Raw genomic sequence first — 19938 nt, forward strand, 5'->3', positions numbered from 1 at the left:
TGATTGGTAGATGTGAGAACTGAGGGGAGGGAACTTGGATGGTTTCCTTAAAGATAGAGGGGTCTGAAGACTCAGGGGGGTGGTTGAGGAGTTTGTCTGAGTGGTTGGAGTGTGCTCTGAGAAGCTTGCTCTGAAGGAAGCTGAAGGTGGGGGCCTTTGAGACTGTTCTCCATTTTGGTCACGTGAGTTATAGGGACTGATCTCTTTTCTTTGCCCCAGCTATCTAAGGGCTTGGGCCTTTTGGCCCAGCCTAAACAGAAGGGGTATTTAAGTCTTATTCCCTTCTCTCCCCTTTCTCTCTCTCTCTCTCTCTCTCTCTCTCTCTAATTCCTTTCTTCCTCCTGTTTGTAATTAAACTCTATAAAAGGCTGCCGGCTGACTTGAGTTTTCATTTAGGAATTACATAGCTGAATTCCTTGGCGACCTTAAATTAATATATATCAGTCTTTTAAAGTGATTTCCTTGTCACACCTTTTGTGAAGTTTGGGTTCAAAGCAATCTTTTTAACCTTTCCTTCCATCTTAGAATCAATACTGTATATTGGTTCCAAGGCAGAAGAGCATTAAGGACTAGGCAATAGGGGTCAGGAAACTTGTCCAGAGTCACCCAGCTAGGGAGTGTCTGAGACCAGATTTGAACCCAGGACCTTTCATCTCTAGACCTCTCTATCCACTGAGCCACCCAGCTGCCCCCTGCATCTTGGTTCTAATGTCATGTATTAAAATTCTTTTTAAAATTATTATTATTAAATACTATTAGTCTGCCTTGTTTCTTCTAGTGATTTGTATGGAAGGTTTTGCATAATTGAGTTACTAATGACTTTGAGTTATAGCCCTTGCTTCTAAGGCTTGAAGTTCTGGACGGAGTTCATCATCTTGATTTGTGGTGGCTTGTCAGGAAGTTATTTGAAGCTTTAGAACAATTCTCCCATAAATTACTCGCTTCTTTAAAAACTTGTTGTTTTTTTTAATCCTATTGGCAAAGGCTTGAGCTAACCTGGTCTTGATGAGTTTCACATCTCCAGTTACCTTTAAACCCATATTGCTAAATGCTGAAATAAGGTGGAGGCTGGGCTTCTTAGCTGAATCTAGTGAAATCATATACGGTTGTCCACCAGCTGCTCCCTCAAACAGAAAGTCATAGATGGTCAGAGCTAGAAGCCATCTTAGAGACCACCTAGTCCAAACCCCTTAATTTTACAGATGAGGAAACTGAGGCCCAGAGAGTAGTTAATTTTTATTCATTGCTACCATTCCTCAAGGTTAAACTTCCAGGTTTAAGTTCCAGGATTGGCATTTTCCTTTAACCATGAAATAGAGATTATTGCAATCATTCTCCCACATGGAAGCTTTAATTTGACAAATGTTTATCATGCTCTTACTATGTTTCAAGATGGAGCAGCCAGGAAGCCCAGTGGGTAGAGTATAGGGCCCAGCGTCAGGAAGACTCATCTTCCTGAGTTCAAATCTGGTCTCATACACTTACTGTGTGACCCTGGGCAAGTCACTTAGCCCTGCTTGCTTCAGTTTCCTCATCTATAAAATGAGCTGGAAAAGGAAGTAGTAAATACTCCATTATCTTTGTAAGTAAATCCCAAATGGGGTTTGAAGAGTCAGACAGAACTAAAAAACATTTTGAGGTACTATGCTAGGTACTGAGTATATAAAGACCAATAGTATGATTGAAGTCATCTAGTCCGATGCTCTCTCATCCCACCTGCCATTTAAAAAAAATGCTTACCTTTTGACTCAGATTTGATACTAAATATTGGGTCCAAGTATCTGCAAGTCACTTAACCCTGTTTGCCTCAGTTTCCTCATCTGTAAAATGAACTGGGGAAGAAATGGCAAACCACTCCAGTATCTTTGCTAAGACAGCTCCAAATGGGGTCACAAAGAAGTGGTCATGATTGAAACAACTGAACAATGATGTCCTCCATGAAGTCTTTTTTTTTTTAAACCCTTACCTTTGGTCTTGGAGTCAATACTGTGTATTGGCTCCAAGGCAGAAGAGTGGTAAGGGTAAGGCAATGAGGGTCAAGTGACTTGCCCAGAGTCACACAGCTGGGAAGTGTCTGAGGCCAGATTTGAACCTAGGACCTCCCATCTCTAGGCCTGGCTCTCAATTCACTGAGCTACCCAGCTGCCCCCTCTATGAAGTCTTAACAATTTAGCATCAGTGATTTCTTCATTGTTTTAATTCAAGTCATAGGATTCAGATGATAATAATATGCAATCTTGTTTTCAATTGCTTTATGTTTATTAATTTGTTAGCTATCTAAACAGGAGCTTGAGATTTTTTTTTTTTGTGTGTCTGAGGAAATCACTAGTAGTCCAGTATGACTGGAGGAGAGTATGTGAAGGGAAGAGCATTAATAAGGAAGAAGAACAGAAAGGTACATAGGAGCCATCCTATGGAGAGAATTAAATGCCAGACTGAGGATTTTATATTTTATTCTACTGGCAACAGGAAACCACTAAAGATTTTAGAAAAAAGGAATGGCATAGTCAAAGCTGTTGTTTTAGAAACATTGGCATGGGGGGCACCAGGTCTGGAATCAAGAGAACCTGGGGTTCAAATTTAACCTCAGAATCTCTCTAGCAGTGTGACACTGATTGACTTACCATTCTTCTGCCTTGGCATCAATTCTGTGACAGAAGGTAAGGGTTTAAACCCTTCCCCATTCCCCTCAAATATTGACTTGGCAGTTGTGCAGAGGATGAAATAGAAGGAGAGAAATTGGAACAAGATAGAGTAGTTAGGAAATCTTTGCAATGGCCCAAGGGAGAGGGCCTGACTTAGGTGGTGGCTGTGTCCACAGAGAGAGAGGGATGGGTCCAAGAATTTTTGGAGGCAAAATTGACATGCCTTGGCCAGTGTTTGGATAGTGAAGTAGAACAAGCGGAGGCCAATTCCTTTATTTTTAGATGACGGGGACAATAAGTAAGAAATAATGATACGTTATTGGTCAAGGTCAGTGTATTAGTTGATTTTGCTAAACTTTTTCTTTTTAATTTTTGTTGAAAAGGAAAACTTACTTGTAGGAGAGGCATATATTTTGAAATGAATACATTATAAAAACAAGACAGAGTAAGAAATGCTATTCCTTCATTCATTGTGATTCCCTGAGCAGAAGCAAAAAAGATTTAAAGCAATCCATCTTCTCTCTTTAATCAGTTCAAGTTGTATCTGCTTCACATTGTTCATTTGTATTTGGTCAGGATATTAGGAGCACCAAATCTACTAATGTCTGAGATAGCAATGGGGTAAAAAATATGAAACTGGCAGTTTGCTCTTTTCTTTCATTTATTTCCATCTCTACCTCTTTTTTTCCTTTCATTTGTCAAATTCTTGGAATACTCAATGTTGTGCTTACACATTTCTTGCTGGGTGAGAATGATCTGCTAAATGAATTCACATTCAAGTGTTAGTGGTTCATTAAAGTATGAAGTGTGCTCTCACCAGAGCATCTTCTTTTTAAAAGAAGACTAGCAAGGGAGGATAGAACTTAACAAAGAATGGGGCCCTAATGATTAATAAAATGTGGTATGTCTATGGGAAGCTGGAGTCAGGGAAGATGATAGATTTAGTACTCAAAGGGACCTCAGAGCCAAATTCCCAATTTTTACGGATGAGTAAACCAAAACAGTGGATAGAGCACCAGATCTGAAATCAGGTCAATATGAATCCTGAAAGCCTCAAGTTTGTTCGTTTCTCTTGAGAACCTGCCTTTAAGTCCCAAACTGACTTTGTCTTAGATTGAATAAGGGATTTCCAAGTGTCCATTAAGCATCCTGAATAGGAGTAATAGAAATGTTCAAACCCTCGCAACCCCTTTTTGCTTAGAAGTTTCCCCCAGATAATCATCTAGTTCAGGTGATCCTCTCAGAGACACTGTCCCCAGAGCCCCCAGGGTTCGACTCTGGTATTTAGTGGTTGGCTTTCTGTGGCTGCCAAATATGAAGGACCTGTCTCTTTTTTTGATTAAAGATTTGGTTTTGCTTATTACTTTAGTGGTTCTATGTTTTTCCTGGTTGACAAGGTTTTCCTGAGTTCAGAGGTTGACAAGGTAGGTCTTCCTGAGTTCAAATCCAATCTCATGTAGCTGTGTGACCCTGAGAAAGTCAAAGAGCTGGAGAAGGAAAGGGCAAACTACCCTAGTATATTTGCCAAGAAAACCCCAAATGGGGTCAGGAAGAGTGACTGAAATGACTCATCTTTGAGTTCAAATCTGACCTCAAATATATAATAGTTGTATGACTTCGGCCAAGTCACTTAACCTTGTTTGCCTTAGTTTCTTCATCTGTAAAATGATCTGGGGAAGGAAATGGCAAACCAGTCCCGGATCTTTGCCAAGAAAACTCCAAATGGATTTACAAAGAATTGGACATGGCGGAAATGACTGAACAACATCAACTTGTTACTGTAGGTATACAGGTAGATTAAGTGACTTGCTCAAGGTCACAAAGGTAGGACAGTAGTGGTATTTGAACTTATGCCATCTGACTCCAGAGCTGGAATTCTTTTTGCTGTCTGATGCTTCCTTATGCCTCCTGCGGAGCCAATGGCCTCACATTATGCTATGATGAACCACCTTCAAGCAAATAAACATTTTCCAGAAATTGGAGAATAACTTTACCTTGGTTGCATTCTAGCAAATTAACATTTTAAAGAAATGATCAGGAGAGGAGGAATTCAGGATTTTGGATTATCTGGGTGGGGCTTTGGGTTTGACCTCCTGGAAGAAGTTTTCATACAATAGGATACAATAGGGGAGATTTGTTTTTTTAAAAAAACTCTTATCCTTCTTGGAATCAAGGAATCAATACTGTGTATCAGTTCTAAGACAGAAGTATGGTAAGGTCTAGGCAATGGGGGTTAAATGACTTACCCATGGTCACCCAGCTTAGGAAGTGGCTGAGGTCAGATTTGAACCCAGTCTCTGGGCCTGGCTCTCAATCCACTGAGCTACCCAGCTGCCCCCAAAGGAGAGACTTCTAAGACAAAAAGGTACTTAAGATTTTTGATACTTAAGATTTGATCAGATCAGTCTGGGATTCCTGGCCCAAACAAACTCCAAAAGACCCAACCTAAAGTTGTCCTGCTTGAAAGAAAGGTAGGGTAACCTTGTTAGAAAAATGGAAGGGTGTGTGTGTGTGAACAAGCTTTTAGATATTACTAACTCTTAATACCTTGAGAATAATACACTAATTTCTCACTCCACACAGCAGCAACAGTCAAATCTGGAAGGAATTTAGAAGTGTCAGGAGGACGACGTGAAAGCAGAGGAGGGAGAGGACTTTCCTAAAGAACAGTAAGAAATTCTAGGAGAAGGAGTAGAGAGATACCACATTTATCAGGCAACTACATGTGCCATCATTCCTGGAAAATAGAAAAGAAATGGAAGCAATGTCAGATTTTATATTTTGGGGCTTAATGATCACTGCTGATGGTGATGGCTTGCTACTTAGAAGGAAAACGATGGCAAATCTGGACAGCATTCTAAAAAAGCAGAGACATCACCTTGCCAACAAAGGTCTATATAATCCAAGTGATAGTTTTTCTAGTAGTAATAGAGGGCATTGAGAGTTGGAGTATAAGGAAAGTTGCAGAATCGTTGCTTTCAAATCGTGGCGCTGGAGAAGATTTTTGATAGCCTGTTGGACTTAAAGGAGATCATATCAGTTAATACTTAAAGCAGTAAATACAAAATATTCACTGGAAAATCAAATATTGAAGCTAACGCTATAATACCTTGGTGCCCACCTAATGAGGAGACAAAAGTCATTGGAAAATACCCAGATGTTGGGATAATCAAAGACAAAAAAGAGAAGGGGATGGCAGAGGATGAGATGGATAGATAGTGTTGTGGAAGCAATAAACATGAAGTTGGACAGACTTCAGGAGGCTGTGGAAGACACAAGGGCCTGGAGTGAAGGGTCCATGGGGTCATGAAGAGTAGGACAGAACTGAATAACAACTGTATACCAGCCACTATGCTCTGCCCTGGGGATACAAATACAAAGAGGATGGTCATTGCCCTCAAAGAATTTTCATTCTAATGTAGGAAGATAATTCATAAAGTGGAGCTGGAAGGAAAGATGGTAGGAGGGTGGTCTGGAAAGGGGGATTGGTTCTTGGCAATATCAAGTGACACCTCACTGATCAGAGCCCAGCATAGTTCCTGATGTGAACTCCAAGTTTCCTTTGGGAGGATTTGGGGAAGAATGAGGGAAGGCAGGACTGGAACTGAGAAAAAGTGAGTCATGATCCAATAGTGTGTACTATCTACAAGTTAGCTATGAGAGTTGTTAAGGTCTGTAGAGAAAGGTATAGGAGTATTCATTGAAGGCCATCAACACTGACTTGAACTATCTAAGTCTTAAAAGGCGTGTTGACTTGGAAAAACACAGAACTACTAAAATAGTCATGAAACCAAATCTTTAATCAAGAAAGAGACAGACAGGTCCTTAATATTCAGCCACCACACAGAGCCCAGTGATGAATACCACACCGAGTCAAAGGCTCTGGGGACACTGAGGGAATCACCGCACTAGAACATAGGGATTTTATATGCCTTTTGAAGAACTAAAGACAGGAAAGTATGATTGATTGGCTTTACAAAGATCACACGGAAATGAGAAGTCCATTCCAGGGATGGAATATCAGGGAGAGGCTAATGCTTTACAATAGATAGAGAAGGAAGAGTCCAGCCAAAGGCTGAGCTACCTGGGAGAGGACTTTGATACAATGGGAGAAACTTCTAAGACCAAAAGGGTACTTCACATTTGGTTATGTCTACTAGTCCCACCTAAACGGGGATCTTTAAGTACATTAAAGGTTATTATTTAGCCAGAGGCAGGTCAGTCTGGGACTTCCCTGAAGGCAAGTTCCCAAAGGATAGGGTTACAGTTGGGGTTCCCAAAAACCCAGTTAACAGTAGCTAAGTGGTGTAATGGATAGAGTTAGGCTTCCGAGTCATGAAGACCCAAGTTCAAATTCATGTTTGGACACTTATTAACTGTGTGAACCGAGGCAAGTCACTTAAACTTTGTCTGCTTCATTTCCTCATCTGTAAAATTTTATGAGGACAATAATGCCTATCTCACAGGGTTTTCATGAAGATCAAATCAGAATATTTGTAAAGCACTTTCTAAACTTACTTATTGTGAATATGATGATTAGGTTCCCAACTCAGCCTCTGTCATTTTTGTGGATCAAGGAAAATATTATATATGGGAATTTATTATTTCTAATACTACCTTTTCCCTTCTCCTTTCATACAGATTGACCAGGATCAAAGATGACTCCCCTGGTCACGGTGACATCCTGCCCCCCAGCTAGGTTTCTTGCCTCTTTACTCCATCGGGGAACTCAGCAGGCTAGCAAGTTTCAGCTGCACACAGGGACCCCCTGTGCTGTCAAGGACTACTATGAGGTGCTGGTCCTGGGCGGGGGCTGTGGTGGGATTTCCATGAGCTCCCGAATGAAGAAAAAAGTGGGTGCTGAAAATGTCGCCATTATTGAGCCTAGTGAGGTAAGTTGGGATTAGAATCCAAATTAGAATGTGTGTGTGTGTACACGTGTGTGTGTTGGTGAATGGTAATATTGAAGTGGTTTCTAAACTTTTTTGTTCTTTTTTTTAAACCCTTACCTTCCTTCTTGAGTCAATACTACTGTGTATTGGCTCCAAGGCAGAAGAGGGGTAAGGGCTAGGCAGTGGGGGTCAAGTGACTTGCCCAGGGTCACATATCTGGGAAGTGTCTGAGGTCAGATTTGAACCCAGGACCTCCCATCCCTAGGTCTGGCTCTCAATCCACTGAGTTACCTAGATTCCTCCTCCTTTTTTTTTCTTGAACCCCATCAGTAAAATATTTTTGAGCATGAATTCTCCATATGGATTTATTTAATTATCAAAAGAGATTATATATATAAAACCTTTGGCAAACTTTAAAGTGCTATATAAATGTTAGTTTTTATTTATATATGATAGGCACACATGCTTATTAATAATTATGTATATTATACATTATATTTAAATAATAAATACCATATATTTAAGTATATTTAAATTAACCTTCAGACTTAAATATAAATTTAAATAAATGTTCTTAAATAATTAAAACATTCACCCACTCTGAGTTAATCTTGGCATAGGGAGTAAGAAGTTGATCTAAGCCTTATTTTTCCCAAAAAGACTGTTTTCTTTTGTTCTTCTTAGATGAACTTTGTAACAATTTTTTCCATTTCTATACAAAAGTGTTTTGGTAGTTTGATAGGTATAGCATACTTAAATAATTAAAAGGATGCAATGAGGATGAAATAGTCCTCTTCATAGGGAGCCACTGGAGTTTCTTGACTTTGTGGTCAGAATGAGCTTCAGGAAAATCATGTCAGGCAGTAGTTAATCCTGCACCCGTTATCTCTTCTTGAGAATAAGAGGAGGAAACCTTCCCTAAACTCATCTGACTAGAGTAGGAAAATACACAGCGAGAGCCCTTCTGGTTTTGCCACTTCTCATCTACTCCTTCATGACTGACATGAAGAAAAGAAGCCACAGTTCTTTCCTGGTTCTTATACTTATTCTAGCTTGGGGAAGAAGTTGCCTTGGGCAAGTCAATTGACCTCTCTGGGCCTTCTAATTTATTGTCATAATTACTATAACAATAACTAACATTTACATAATGCTTTAAAGTTTGCAAAGAACTTTTCATATATTATATCATTTGATCCTCACAATGTACCTGGGAGGCAGGGTAGGTGGCTATTATCATCCCCATTTTATTGGTGAGGGAACTGAGGCAGACAGAAGTTAAGTGACCTGCCCAGGGTCATATTACTGGCAAGCATCTGAGGCTAGTTTTGAATTTGACTATTTCTGACTCCAGGCTCAGTGGTCTATCCACTGCCCTATCTAGCTGCCACAGCAGCTCTGCAAAGACTGCATGGGAAAGATCAGAGAACTGATGGAGGCTTAATCTGTGTAATGAGGGAGATTTCACTTCATGATCTCTCTAAATCTCTATTCAGAAAAATTTAGATGGATTTAAGAGTGAGTTTTTAAAATTTTGTTTTGTTTTGTTTTATTCAAGGGAGAGAGACACTACTGACTCCTGCTCTCATCAAACTTAGGAAATTCAGTATTGATATCAGGCAGCTAGGTAGCATAATGTGGAGTCCGAAAGAGCTGAATTCAAATTCTGATTCAGATGCTCATTAGATGTGACCATGGCAAACTCATTTAGCCTCTTTCAGCCTCAGTTTCCTCATCTGTAAATGAGGATAGCACCTATTTCATAGGGTTGATGTGAGAGAGTTGGGAACAGATGGAGTAAAGAATATGGAGTAAAAATAATAGTATGTATATAGTGCTTTAATATTTTTAAAGTGCTTTTCTTCATGTGATCTATCTTATCACTAATCATTAACATTTATATAGTAGCAGTATATAGAAGACTTATAGAATACTTTACATAGATTTGGTTCTAACAACCCTGTGAAATAAGTGAGGAAATAGATTGAAAGAAGTTAAGTGACTTGCCTAGGGTCACACAGCTAGTTAACTTCAGAGGTAGATATTAAATTCAGATCTTCTTGACTTTATTTCCAGAGCTAAGTCCACTAAACTTTAAATGCCACAAAGAGAAAAAGAAGGAATGAAATAAAAGAATAATTGATAAGTATTAGAAGATAAAGTAGAAATATTAATGCATCTTAAGAATTTCCAGTGGGACAGCCAGATAGCACAGTGTTCCTAACCTGGGTTGGGGAGGCTTTGGGTTCAAATTTGGCCTCAGATATTTCCTAATTCTGGGACCCTGAGCAAGGCATTTACCTTCACTTGCCTTTCTGTCTTAGAGTTGTTACTAAAATAGAAAGTAAGGGTTTAAAAAAAGAAGAGGGGGGGACAACTAGGTGACTCAATGGATTGAGAGCCAGGTCTAGAGATGGGAGGTCCTAGGTTCAAATCTGGTCTCAGACACTTCCTAGCTGTGTGACTCTGGGCAAGTTACTTAAGCTCCATTGCCTAACTCTTGCCGATCTTCTGCCTTAGAACCAATACGGTTCTAAGACAGAGAAGGTAAGGATTTATATAAGAATTTCCAAGGATTTTAGTGAACTGTTACCAATGAAACTTTTCAGTAAGGGGATTAGGAACAAAATTTTTATTTCTGAATGACAGTAGGATCTACCTGAGGCAAACTATTTGGAAGTTTGGGGAAAGCTGATAAGAGGGGTAGAATAAAGACGAGGAAAATTTCCCACTCATGTCCATTGGGATGGCTGGGAAAGAAATATTTCTTGTCAGGATATTTTCCTGAAATCAAATTGTGCTATTTAGAATTTATTGTAGGTACCCATAATCCAAAAAGAGCAAGTGAGAAGTTTTCTCATATTTCCCCTTAAGATTTTTTTGTTTTTATTTAATTTTGAGTTAATTTTTTTAACCATTTACACATATTAACAAATTTACACATTAGCTTTTTGAAGCTATATGATCAAACTTGTCTCTCTCCCTCCCTCCCTCCCTGCCTTTCCCTTTCCTGGAGCTGGCAAGCAATTTGATCTGGATTATACATGTATTATCATGCACAACATATGTCCATATTGTTCAATTTTTTTTTCATTTCAAAGACAATGACCATGTATAAAAGGTGGTCTGAGTATCCACCCCTGAGCAGTGTGATGGGTAGGGTATAGGGAGAACTTTGAAGTCATGAAGGCTTAAGTTCTTGGAACCACATTTTTTTTAAAGCTCTTACCTTTCATCTTGGAATCATCACTAATGGTTCCAAAGCAGAAGGGCAGTAAAGGCTAAGCAATGGTTAGTGTTAAAAGTGTTAAATAAATAGTGTTAAGTAAATGACTTAGCCAGGGTCACACAGCAAGGAACTATCTGAAGACTGATTTGAACCCAGGACCTCCCATCTCTAGGGCTGTCTCTCAGTTCACTGAGCTACATAGCTGCCTGCCTGGAAACTTCTTGACGTGATTAAGTGATTTTAACTTGATTTCCTCATCTATAAAATGTAAAGGTTGAACTAATTGTCCTCTAATGTCTCTTCCAATTTTAAATACTATGAATGGATTGAAATTCCCAAAGTGCATATTACACTAGTGGTTTGATCCTTTATCTGGATGCCTGTCAGTTTTCCAGTTTAGTCTGTATTTAGAGTTCTTGCCTTTCAGGCTTATCCATTGTGGGCTTTTAGATAGAAGGGCGAGGAAAGGCTAGTATTATCCATATATTAAAATGCATGTGCCTGTCTAATATACAGGTTTGTAAACCTGAAAGTGCATGATATAGTCTGAACAGAGAGAGAGCCTGGGCCCAAATTCAGTCTCTGGTTCACCTGGGAAAATTATGTAACATCTCAATGACCCAGGCACCTCTCCCTGACTTATAAGTGTGGGTGCACATTGGTAGAGGCAACACATTCATCAGAATTTACTGCAAAAGTTAAATCCCAAATCTGGACTCCAAAAAGGCACTATGCTATTATGTATTATGTGTGATGTGTTGGTATATTTACTACTATACATGTATCACTATTAAAATTTAATGTTATAATGAATAACTGAGGAATATAGATGGATAGAAACAGAAAAACATCAAGACAGAGAGATAGACAGAGAGAGAAACAGAGAGAGAGAGAGAGAGAGGCAGTCACACAGAGAGTCAGAGAACAGCTGAGGATAGTGTGAGGAGAGAGGAGGGAGGAGAGAGAGACCATGCAAAGTAGAGGCCATGGGCATGGCACAATGGAGACCTGATCTCAAAACACCAGGAAGACCTGGTTTCCAATCTCATCTCTGACACATTGGCTTCATGACTCTGGGCAAGCCTCTTAAGCTCTTAAGTCTCCAGGCAATTCTTTCAGACTGTGATTTGTTGAAAAGGTGCTGACCAGCATTGGTAGGGTCACACAGCTGGGAAGTGTCTGAGGTCAAATTTGAACCCAGGACCTCCCATCCCTAGGTCTGACTCTCAATCCACTGAGTTACCTAGATGCCCCCTCCTTTTTTTTTTCTTGAACCCCATCAGTAAAATATTTTTGAGCGTGAATTCTGTCAGTGTCTACCAGATTGTCCTAAATATGAGTCTGGTGATTGTAAACATCCTAGTCAAATTTGGAAAGGTTCATCACCAGAAACTACAGGATGGATATCTTGGGGGAGGGGGGCAAAAAGGTCCAAGGAAGAGATACTATCCATATGGATGAAATCACTCTTAAAATCAGACTATATCATGGGTTTTCCATTATGATTTTATGGTTGGGAACATGGCTATCTTTCAGGAAGCAATATCTAGGGATTCCTGAAGGACCAAAATCTCCCTTGTGACACATTCAAAGTGATTAGTGCAAGGGGTTCTCCTTCCCTCTAGCCATCTAGAGCAGCACCACTGAGAGAAATTTCCAAATGTTTTGTTTCTCAGAAACATTTTTACCAGCCTCTGTGGACCCTGGTGGGTGCTGGTGCCAAACAGCTGTCATCATCTGGTCGTTCCATGGCAAGTGTTATTCCTTCAGGAGTAGAGTGGATCAAATCTAGAGTGGTAGATCTGGAACCTGACAAAAACTGCGTCTACATTGATAGTGGCAAAGAGGTAACTGGTCCCTTCAGGACCCTTCTGTCTGTCCCCCCCCCCCCCCCCCATTTCCCCAAGATAATCCTCCTTACTCACTTCTGGTCATATTATTCCCCTATTCAATAACTGGAAGTAGCTCCCTATTGCCTACTGAATAAAGTTCAAACATTTTTGCCTGGTAATGAAAAACTCTCCACAATCTGGCATTATCCTATCTTTCCAGCCTCAGATCATGCTATTCCACTTACCCACTGTATGCCCTTGTCAAGTTTAGGCTACTCTGTCTTCCAACTATGTGCTATGCTCTGTGCTTTCCAACCTCTATACCTTTGCTTACAGGTTTCCTGTGCTTGGAAGGTATTTCTTCTTCCTCTTTGCCTATTGAATCCTCCCTGTTCTTTAAAGCTGAACTCAAATGTCACTGCCTCCAGGAAGTCTTTCCAGAATCTCCTTCTTTGATTCTTCACTTTACAGTTTTGATTTATTCAGTGTGCTCATTCTTTTCCTTCCTCCAAGTTGTATTTTCAGTTGTTTTTTCCTTCTTCTGAGTGTTCTCTTTCTTCCTAACTACTTTCTCAACTTCCTTCAAACTGTTCCTTTCCTGAGCAGGTTCTTTGATTATCCATTTCTTATTGGTCCCATTCTCTTTGTTTATACTTCTTGACTTATTAGAGTCTTCTGGGTCAATATAATAAAATTGTTGTATTCAGTAGTTCGGTATTGTCCGATCCTCTGACCCTGTGGACTGTAGCATGCCAGGCCCTGAACTGGATCATCTTTTGATGTCTTGCATTTTAATACCGTCTGTGGGGTTTTCTTGGCCAAGACAGTGGGGTGGTTTGCCATTTCCTTCTCCGGTGGTTCACCTTTCATCAGAACTCTCTAGTATGACTTGTCTGTCTTGCCTAACCCTCCATAGCATATAACTCATAGATTCATTGAGCTAAGTGAGCCCCTCTGCCACAACAAGGCAAGAGGGACAATATAAAATTACCACCCCCCACCCACATTTCCATCAGCAAGGCGAAGATGAACTTTTGTCCTCAATGGAAAAGGGACACCACTGCAGTATACATATTCAGGGGAGGGAATATTAACTATTACCCAGACATTATTAAATAGGAGCAGACAGCTTGCTTCTTAATTCCTAAACCTGTGGGATTTAATACTCTAACTCTGATAGCCTGACTTAGAACTCGCCTATATACAGGCATCCCTTCTACATGATAACTTTCTGTATTACAGTTTTGATATATTGTTCGCTAGCATAAGAAATTAAATGGGTATATTGGGGAAGTTTTGTGGAAGCCACAGATGACACAGAAAAAGTTTAGAAACTTAGGAATTCATAGAATATATGCATAGTATCATGTCAATATATTTTATCTTTTAATACCATAAATATGCACAATTTCTTTTTTAAAGTTAAAATAAGTAAAAAGTTAAAGTTTGGGGAAAAAACCAAATCAGCAGACAACACACAAAGACTAGAAATGTTGAGGCACCTTAACATTGACTTGCATATAGCATATGACCAAATACTTAACTGAAATTTTATAGTAAACACTCCAGAAAATAAAATAAAATTTACATCTCGTATTTGGTATGAAGGTAGGGCCAAAAATTTTTATGTGGATTTTCCTGATTACAAGAGTGCCATGCCCTGAACCCCCTAAGTGTGGAAGGGATAACTGTATCTCTCTCTCTCTTTCATCTCTTGGGATAATGGAGTATAACCTATCACATGGGAAAGTGGATGGTGCTGTCTGATTTATTTTGTGCTTAAGTTCTACTCTGCCTGAAATAACATCCTTTTTTTATTTTTGTGTGTGTGTCATAGATTAGTTATAAGTATCTCATCATTGCTCTTGGAATCAAGCTGGAATTTGAGAAGGTACGTCTTAAATGATTTCTCTGTTACTGGAATTCATTTATACTGAAGTCAAATCTTGTATTTTGATGCTTCCCATATAGCTATAGCTGATTAATACCCACATTTCCTCCCCCCACCCCCTTAGAATGAGTCATTTTGAAACTGGGTCATTGAAAACATATATGGTTTAACTTTTTAATTTAGCCACCAATTGAGTGTATCCTTTTTTGTTTTTATACTATAGCACTTATAAAACAGTCTTTTCCAGTCTATAAGAAATGGAATGATCTCATTATGGGTGAACTTTTTCTTCAGATATTGGATTCAAGAAATGGAGAACATAACATTTTCCTAAATAGAAGTGGGATTTAGTTTTTGGCAAAGAAAGGGACCTAGAGATTAAAAAAATGTTTTTTTTTTTTTTTTGAAACAAACTAATTGTTCAGGAAACCTAATCCCTGCTGGAGCAGTTAATTAAATTTCTCTTTAAATCGAACTAAGAGTCTGGGAGTACATTGAAGAAATACTATTGAGTTATAGTAGAAAGAACTTTAGATGTTCTGTTTCTTATCACCATGTGGTATTAGTTAAACCATTTAGTCTTTTTTTTTAAATCCTTTTTAAAAGTCCTTCTGTCTTAGTATGAATTTTAAGACAGAGAAGCAGCAAGGGCTAGGCAATTTGGGGTCAAGAGACTTGGCCCAGGGTCACACAGCTCGGAAGCACCTGAATCCAGATTTGAATCCCTGGGTTCAAACCTTCTGACTCCAGTTCTGGTACTCTCACCATATCAACTGTGCTACCTTGCTGCCCAAAGTCATGTAACTCTTGTGGCTTCAATTTCCTTACCTATTAAATGGAATTTTTGCTCTCTAAATCCCAAGCTCTAAATCTGTGACCTGATGACAGACATGAATATTATGAGATTAGAATTTATTCTTTAGTATAATAAATCAATAAGATATATTTTGGAATAGAAATTGGTAAGAATGGGGGTTCTTGTTTCAAGCCCTGTCTCTGATAGTTGGGGGTTTCAGCCATAGCCACTAATGTGGACATTTGTTGTGTGCCTCTGGGCCTGCCTCTTAGTATTCCAGGCAACTTTCTAGGATTAATTAAATTATAGATGAGCTACTAATTTTGTTAATAAGCACCAGAGGAGAGATTTCTACATGGAATCCCCCCTGCCTTTTTTTTTTCCTCAGTCCTTTTAGTCACATCTGACTCTTGGTGACTCCATTTGAGGTTTTCTTGGCAAAGATACTGGTTTTCCGTTCCCTTTTCCTGATCATTTTATAGATGAAGAAATTGAGGCACATAGTATTAAGTGACTTGCCCAGACTCATACAGCTAGTAAGTGCTGCTGACCAGATTTGAAGATGACACTCCTCTACTGAACCTACCTCCAGGCAAAACACTCCCACCATAGACAAAACAAAATAAAACGCAAATTCATTAAGAGCTCTACAGTGTGGTGAGGACAGTAGCAAGGGTGCTGAAGGGTCAGTAGAGGAGACTTAGAGGGATGGGCATTTGAAAGGCTATTGGCAAAAGTAGTTTTTTTTTTAAAAGGCTGTTGCCACAATGATCCAGGACCATTCTGAGGGATTTGGGAAAAAGAATGCTCTCCACCTCCAGAGAAAGAACACTTGGAGAAAAAAATGCAGATGGAAGCATATGATTTTTCACTTGTTTATTTGAATTTTTGTTTGGGGGTTTTGGCTTTATAAGATTCCTCACTTACAAAAATGAACAATGTAAAAATATGTTTTGCATGAAAATACACGTATAACCCAGAGCAAATTGCTTGCCAGCACTGGGAAGAGGAAGGGAAGGGAGGAAAAGAGATAAGTTTGATTATATAGCTTAGGAAAACTTGTGCGGAAATTTTATTACATGTAATGTATAACAAATAAATAAGCAAAAAATAAATAAAGCCTGTGTCAACAAAAGATTAGGCTCATTTTGATGGGTTTCAGATGGCAGAATGAGAAACAGTGAGTAGATGGTATCTTTTGGCTTTATGAAAGAAAAAAAGGATTCATGATTATTAGAAATCTAAAAATGGAATGAGCTTCCTCAACAGGCATAGTTTGCCTTAAGGCAAAGGCGAGGGGACCACTTCCAAGTATGTTGTCTAGAGGATTCTTTTTGGCTATAGGTTGGGCTAGAAGGCCTCTCAGATCCCTTTCAGCCTTTCAGTCCTACAGTCTATAATTCTGGGAAACACTGTTACTTCCAAAGAGTTTATTGGGCCATACAGTACAACTGTGATTACTCAGGACACTGCAAGGATGTCGCCAAGCCAATGGTTTCATTTCTTTGGTTTCACAAATGCTAAGTACAATAGTTGTTACTATATTAATTTTTTTAATTAAAAAAATCAAACTTCTCTCTTAGAATAGATAACTCAGCATTGGTTTTCATGTAGAAGAGTGGTAAGGGCAATTGGGGTTAAATGACTTACTTAGGGTCACCCAGCTAGGAAGTATCTAAACCCAAGACCTTCCATCTCTAGGCTTGACTCTATCTACTGAGCTGCCTAGCTGCACGTTATCATGCTTTAACATGATTCTCATTATTTGCCTTTCCCGTGTTTGGTTAGCCCCAAGATTTCAGGATACAGTCTCTGAATTTTCTGAATAGTTCTGAAGCAGAGGGGAGGTTTGTTTGAATGTGTTTATATTATGACTGGAATAGAGGTCATTTTTCTCATGCAAACTGCCCAAGGATGGAATTTACATTCTAACATTGAGCAATGCCAGACTCCCTGGAGAACAGTTATTGGACAGTGTTGTTGGGCGCTACTTCTTCTGGAGAGAGCTTTCTTCCTCTGAAAAATTCTCTTCTGCTATTGGCTCTGCCATAAAATTGGTATCTCTCAAGGCTCCCAGCCTTACCTGGAGGCATTAGTGATTTGGTCCTAAAAAAGAAGTGTCACATCAGTGTGTACCCACTTGCCATCTTCAGAATAAAGATCGAGAGGGAGAAAAAAATTCTCCAAAGATTGAACAAACCAATTACAGTTATATTTGTACCTGACAAACCATTAGATATGAAATTATTGATCTGAAAATATGGGCTGATTTCTCTTTCTGTTATACAGTGTATTAGAAGGTACTCATTTTAGTTTATATTTATTAAGATCAGAATTTTTAAAAATAAGAAAAAGGACAGATAAAACCACAAACACAATATAATAAATGTGCTTGGGTATAATATAAATGTATAATATATGTATATATATCTTCCAATTTAAAAATTTCTGATCTTAATAAAAACTACATAAACCTAGATAGATATATAAATATAAATATATTATTATTAATAAATACAATAAACATTATAACAATTTTATATAGACTATATATATAAATATACCAAATATTTATATATAAACATAATAAATATGTGGCAATAAATTTATACATATACATATTATAAATATAATGAATGAGCAGAAATGTGCCTGGCATGTTTTCAGAGGAACTTGGGGAAGATTTATATGAACTAAGGCAGAATAAAGTAAGCAAAAGTAGAAATATTTATATAATGACGACAACATTGTAGAGAAAAAGAAGTTTAAAAGACTTGACAACTCTGATGGATACCATGATAAACTAGTCCAGAGGCCTAAAGATAATAAAACACCCTGCTCTTTTCCCATTAACAGGATGAACTTAAGAGAACAGAGAGAGACATCTATTTTGGGGCATGGCCAATACAGGAATTAGTTTTGCTGGACTATGTATGTTTATGATAAGGATTTTTGGTTAGTTTGTTTAATGGTTTGAGTGGTGTTGGCAACAGAGGGCTAGAAATATTAGTAACAGGCTTACTGCTTAATAAGTTGACTTAAACATCAGCTTATAAACAGTAATATTATTTTCTCCCATCCAAAGAAGGAAAGAGATCATGGATATACCTCAGCTGTTAACTCACTGATTTATATAGTGGTTTAGCAATGAGACTTGACAGTATACTAGCTGTGACCTGAGTGTTTAATGGACTATTTGCTTAATGAGTTCTAAACTGTCACTAGGAAGAGAACCTATATTTCACAAAATACCATCCAAGTCCTCTAAAGAATTCCATATCAAGTTCCTACAGGACACCAATAAGGAACTCCATAAAATTTCAAACACTGGAAGGACTTCAAGTATTGCTTATGTTTGCTTTATGAAGACCAACCCAGAAGCACATTGATGCCAGTAGGCTTGCCCTTTGGGAATGAATTCCTTGACTGTTTTAATCCAGGAAACAAAGGAAATACAAAGTGGCCCTTAGTCTTGTGTGGTTCTTTCCTGCTTCTCTGGTGATAGTGGCAGAGTGGCAAAAAGGGGGCAGAACACTGGCATTAAGACTAATCCAGCTTTTAGATTGCCTATAACCATTGGTTTATCTGTTGCTTTGCCAAGAAAACTCCAAGTAGGATCATGAAAAGTTGGAAATGATTGAACAACAATGATAAAATTTGTTTCAATGTAAACTTATTTTCTATTTTCCTCTCTAACATGAACACATTGCTCAGTGTCCTTTTCTTCAACTACTAGTCCGTGGATATCCTACTGGAGGAACTGAATTGTATTAATCTTGACATTCATGTTGTAAATGAAACCAGAAGATAGAAGGAATTTTCAATTAAAAAAGGAACTGGCAGAATTGATTTGATTGCATATCCAAAGGCAACAAGAAACATTATTTTATGGGGCATTTGGTTATCTTATTATAAAAATGCATGTGATGAGTAGTTGCAAAAAGAACACCATGAAAATAATTGCATATTATTTGCAAATATTTTCTGTAGATGATTAATAAGTAGAGAAATCAAATTTGCTTTTTCAGGTCCTAGCTTTGCAAATTCCTGTATGTATGACTGGATGTGAGTCTCTGAGACTCAGTTTCCTCATCTGTAGAATGGAGAGGTGGGACTATATAAGCTCTAAGTCCCCTCTCAGCTCAAATTTATGATAAAATAAAGAGATTTAGAATCACAGAGCTAGAAAGGGCATTGAGCAGTTCTTTGCTCTAGCCTCTTGACTTCATTCAAGCATAGTTATCTGTTTTCTTAAATATCTTCAAGGATGTATGCTCCCTAATTTTCCTTAGGCCACTGTTCTCTTCCCTGCATCTCTTCTTTTTTTTTTTTTTAAACCCTTACCTTCCATCTTGGAGTCAATACTGTGTATTGGCTCCAAGGCAGAAGAGTGGTAAGGGCTAGGCAATGGGGGTCAAGTGACTTGCCCAGGGTCACACAGTTGGGAAGTGTCTGAGGCCAGATTTGAACCTAGGATGTCCCATCTCTAGGCCTGGCTCTCAATCCACTGAGCTACCCAGCTGCCCCCGTATCTCTTCTTTTTTAATGTAGAGCCAGATAAGTGTCATAGTAGATAGAGTGCTGGGCCAAGAGTCAGGCAGATGAATTCAAATCCAACCTCAGACACATACTAGCTGTGTGATCCTGGCCAAGTCA

The 19938-nt window shown here is 38.7% G+C and overlaps 1 protein-coding gene across 8 annotated transcripts in view; it reads left to right on the forward strand.

The window, feature by feature from the left end:
• The window catches only part of SQOR (sulfide quinone oxidoreductase), an 87749-nt gene that overhangs the window by 48489 nt on the left and 19322 nt on the right, over positions 1-19938 (forward strand). For 5 of the 8 annotated variants that reach the window (XM_007472501.3, XM_056810397.1, XM_016427937.2 and 2 more), the window contains 3 exons: positions 7287-7537; positions 12440-12610; positions 14433-14486. In XM_007472501.3, the coding sequence (XP_007472563.1) occupies positions 7304-7537; positions 12440-12610; positions 14433-14486 (459 nt within the window). In that variant the 5' untranslated portion in view covers positions 7287-7303. Of the gene's footprint in view, positions 1-5228; positions 5315-7286; positions 7538-12439; positions 12611-14432; positions 14487-19938 lie in introns of all 8 variants that reach the window. The other 3 variants (XM_007472502.3, XM_056810394.1, XM_056810395.1) reach the window with 1 other exon arrangement.

The sequence above is a fragment of the Monodelphis domestica genome, chromosome 1, assembly GCF_027887165.1.
Source record: "Monodelphis domestica isolate mMonDom1 chromosome 1, mMonDom1.pri, whole genome shotgun sequence".
NCBI lineage: Eukaryota > Metazoa > Chordata > Mammalia > Didelphimorphia > Didelphidae > Monodelphis > Monodelphis domestica.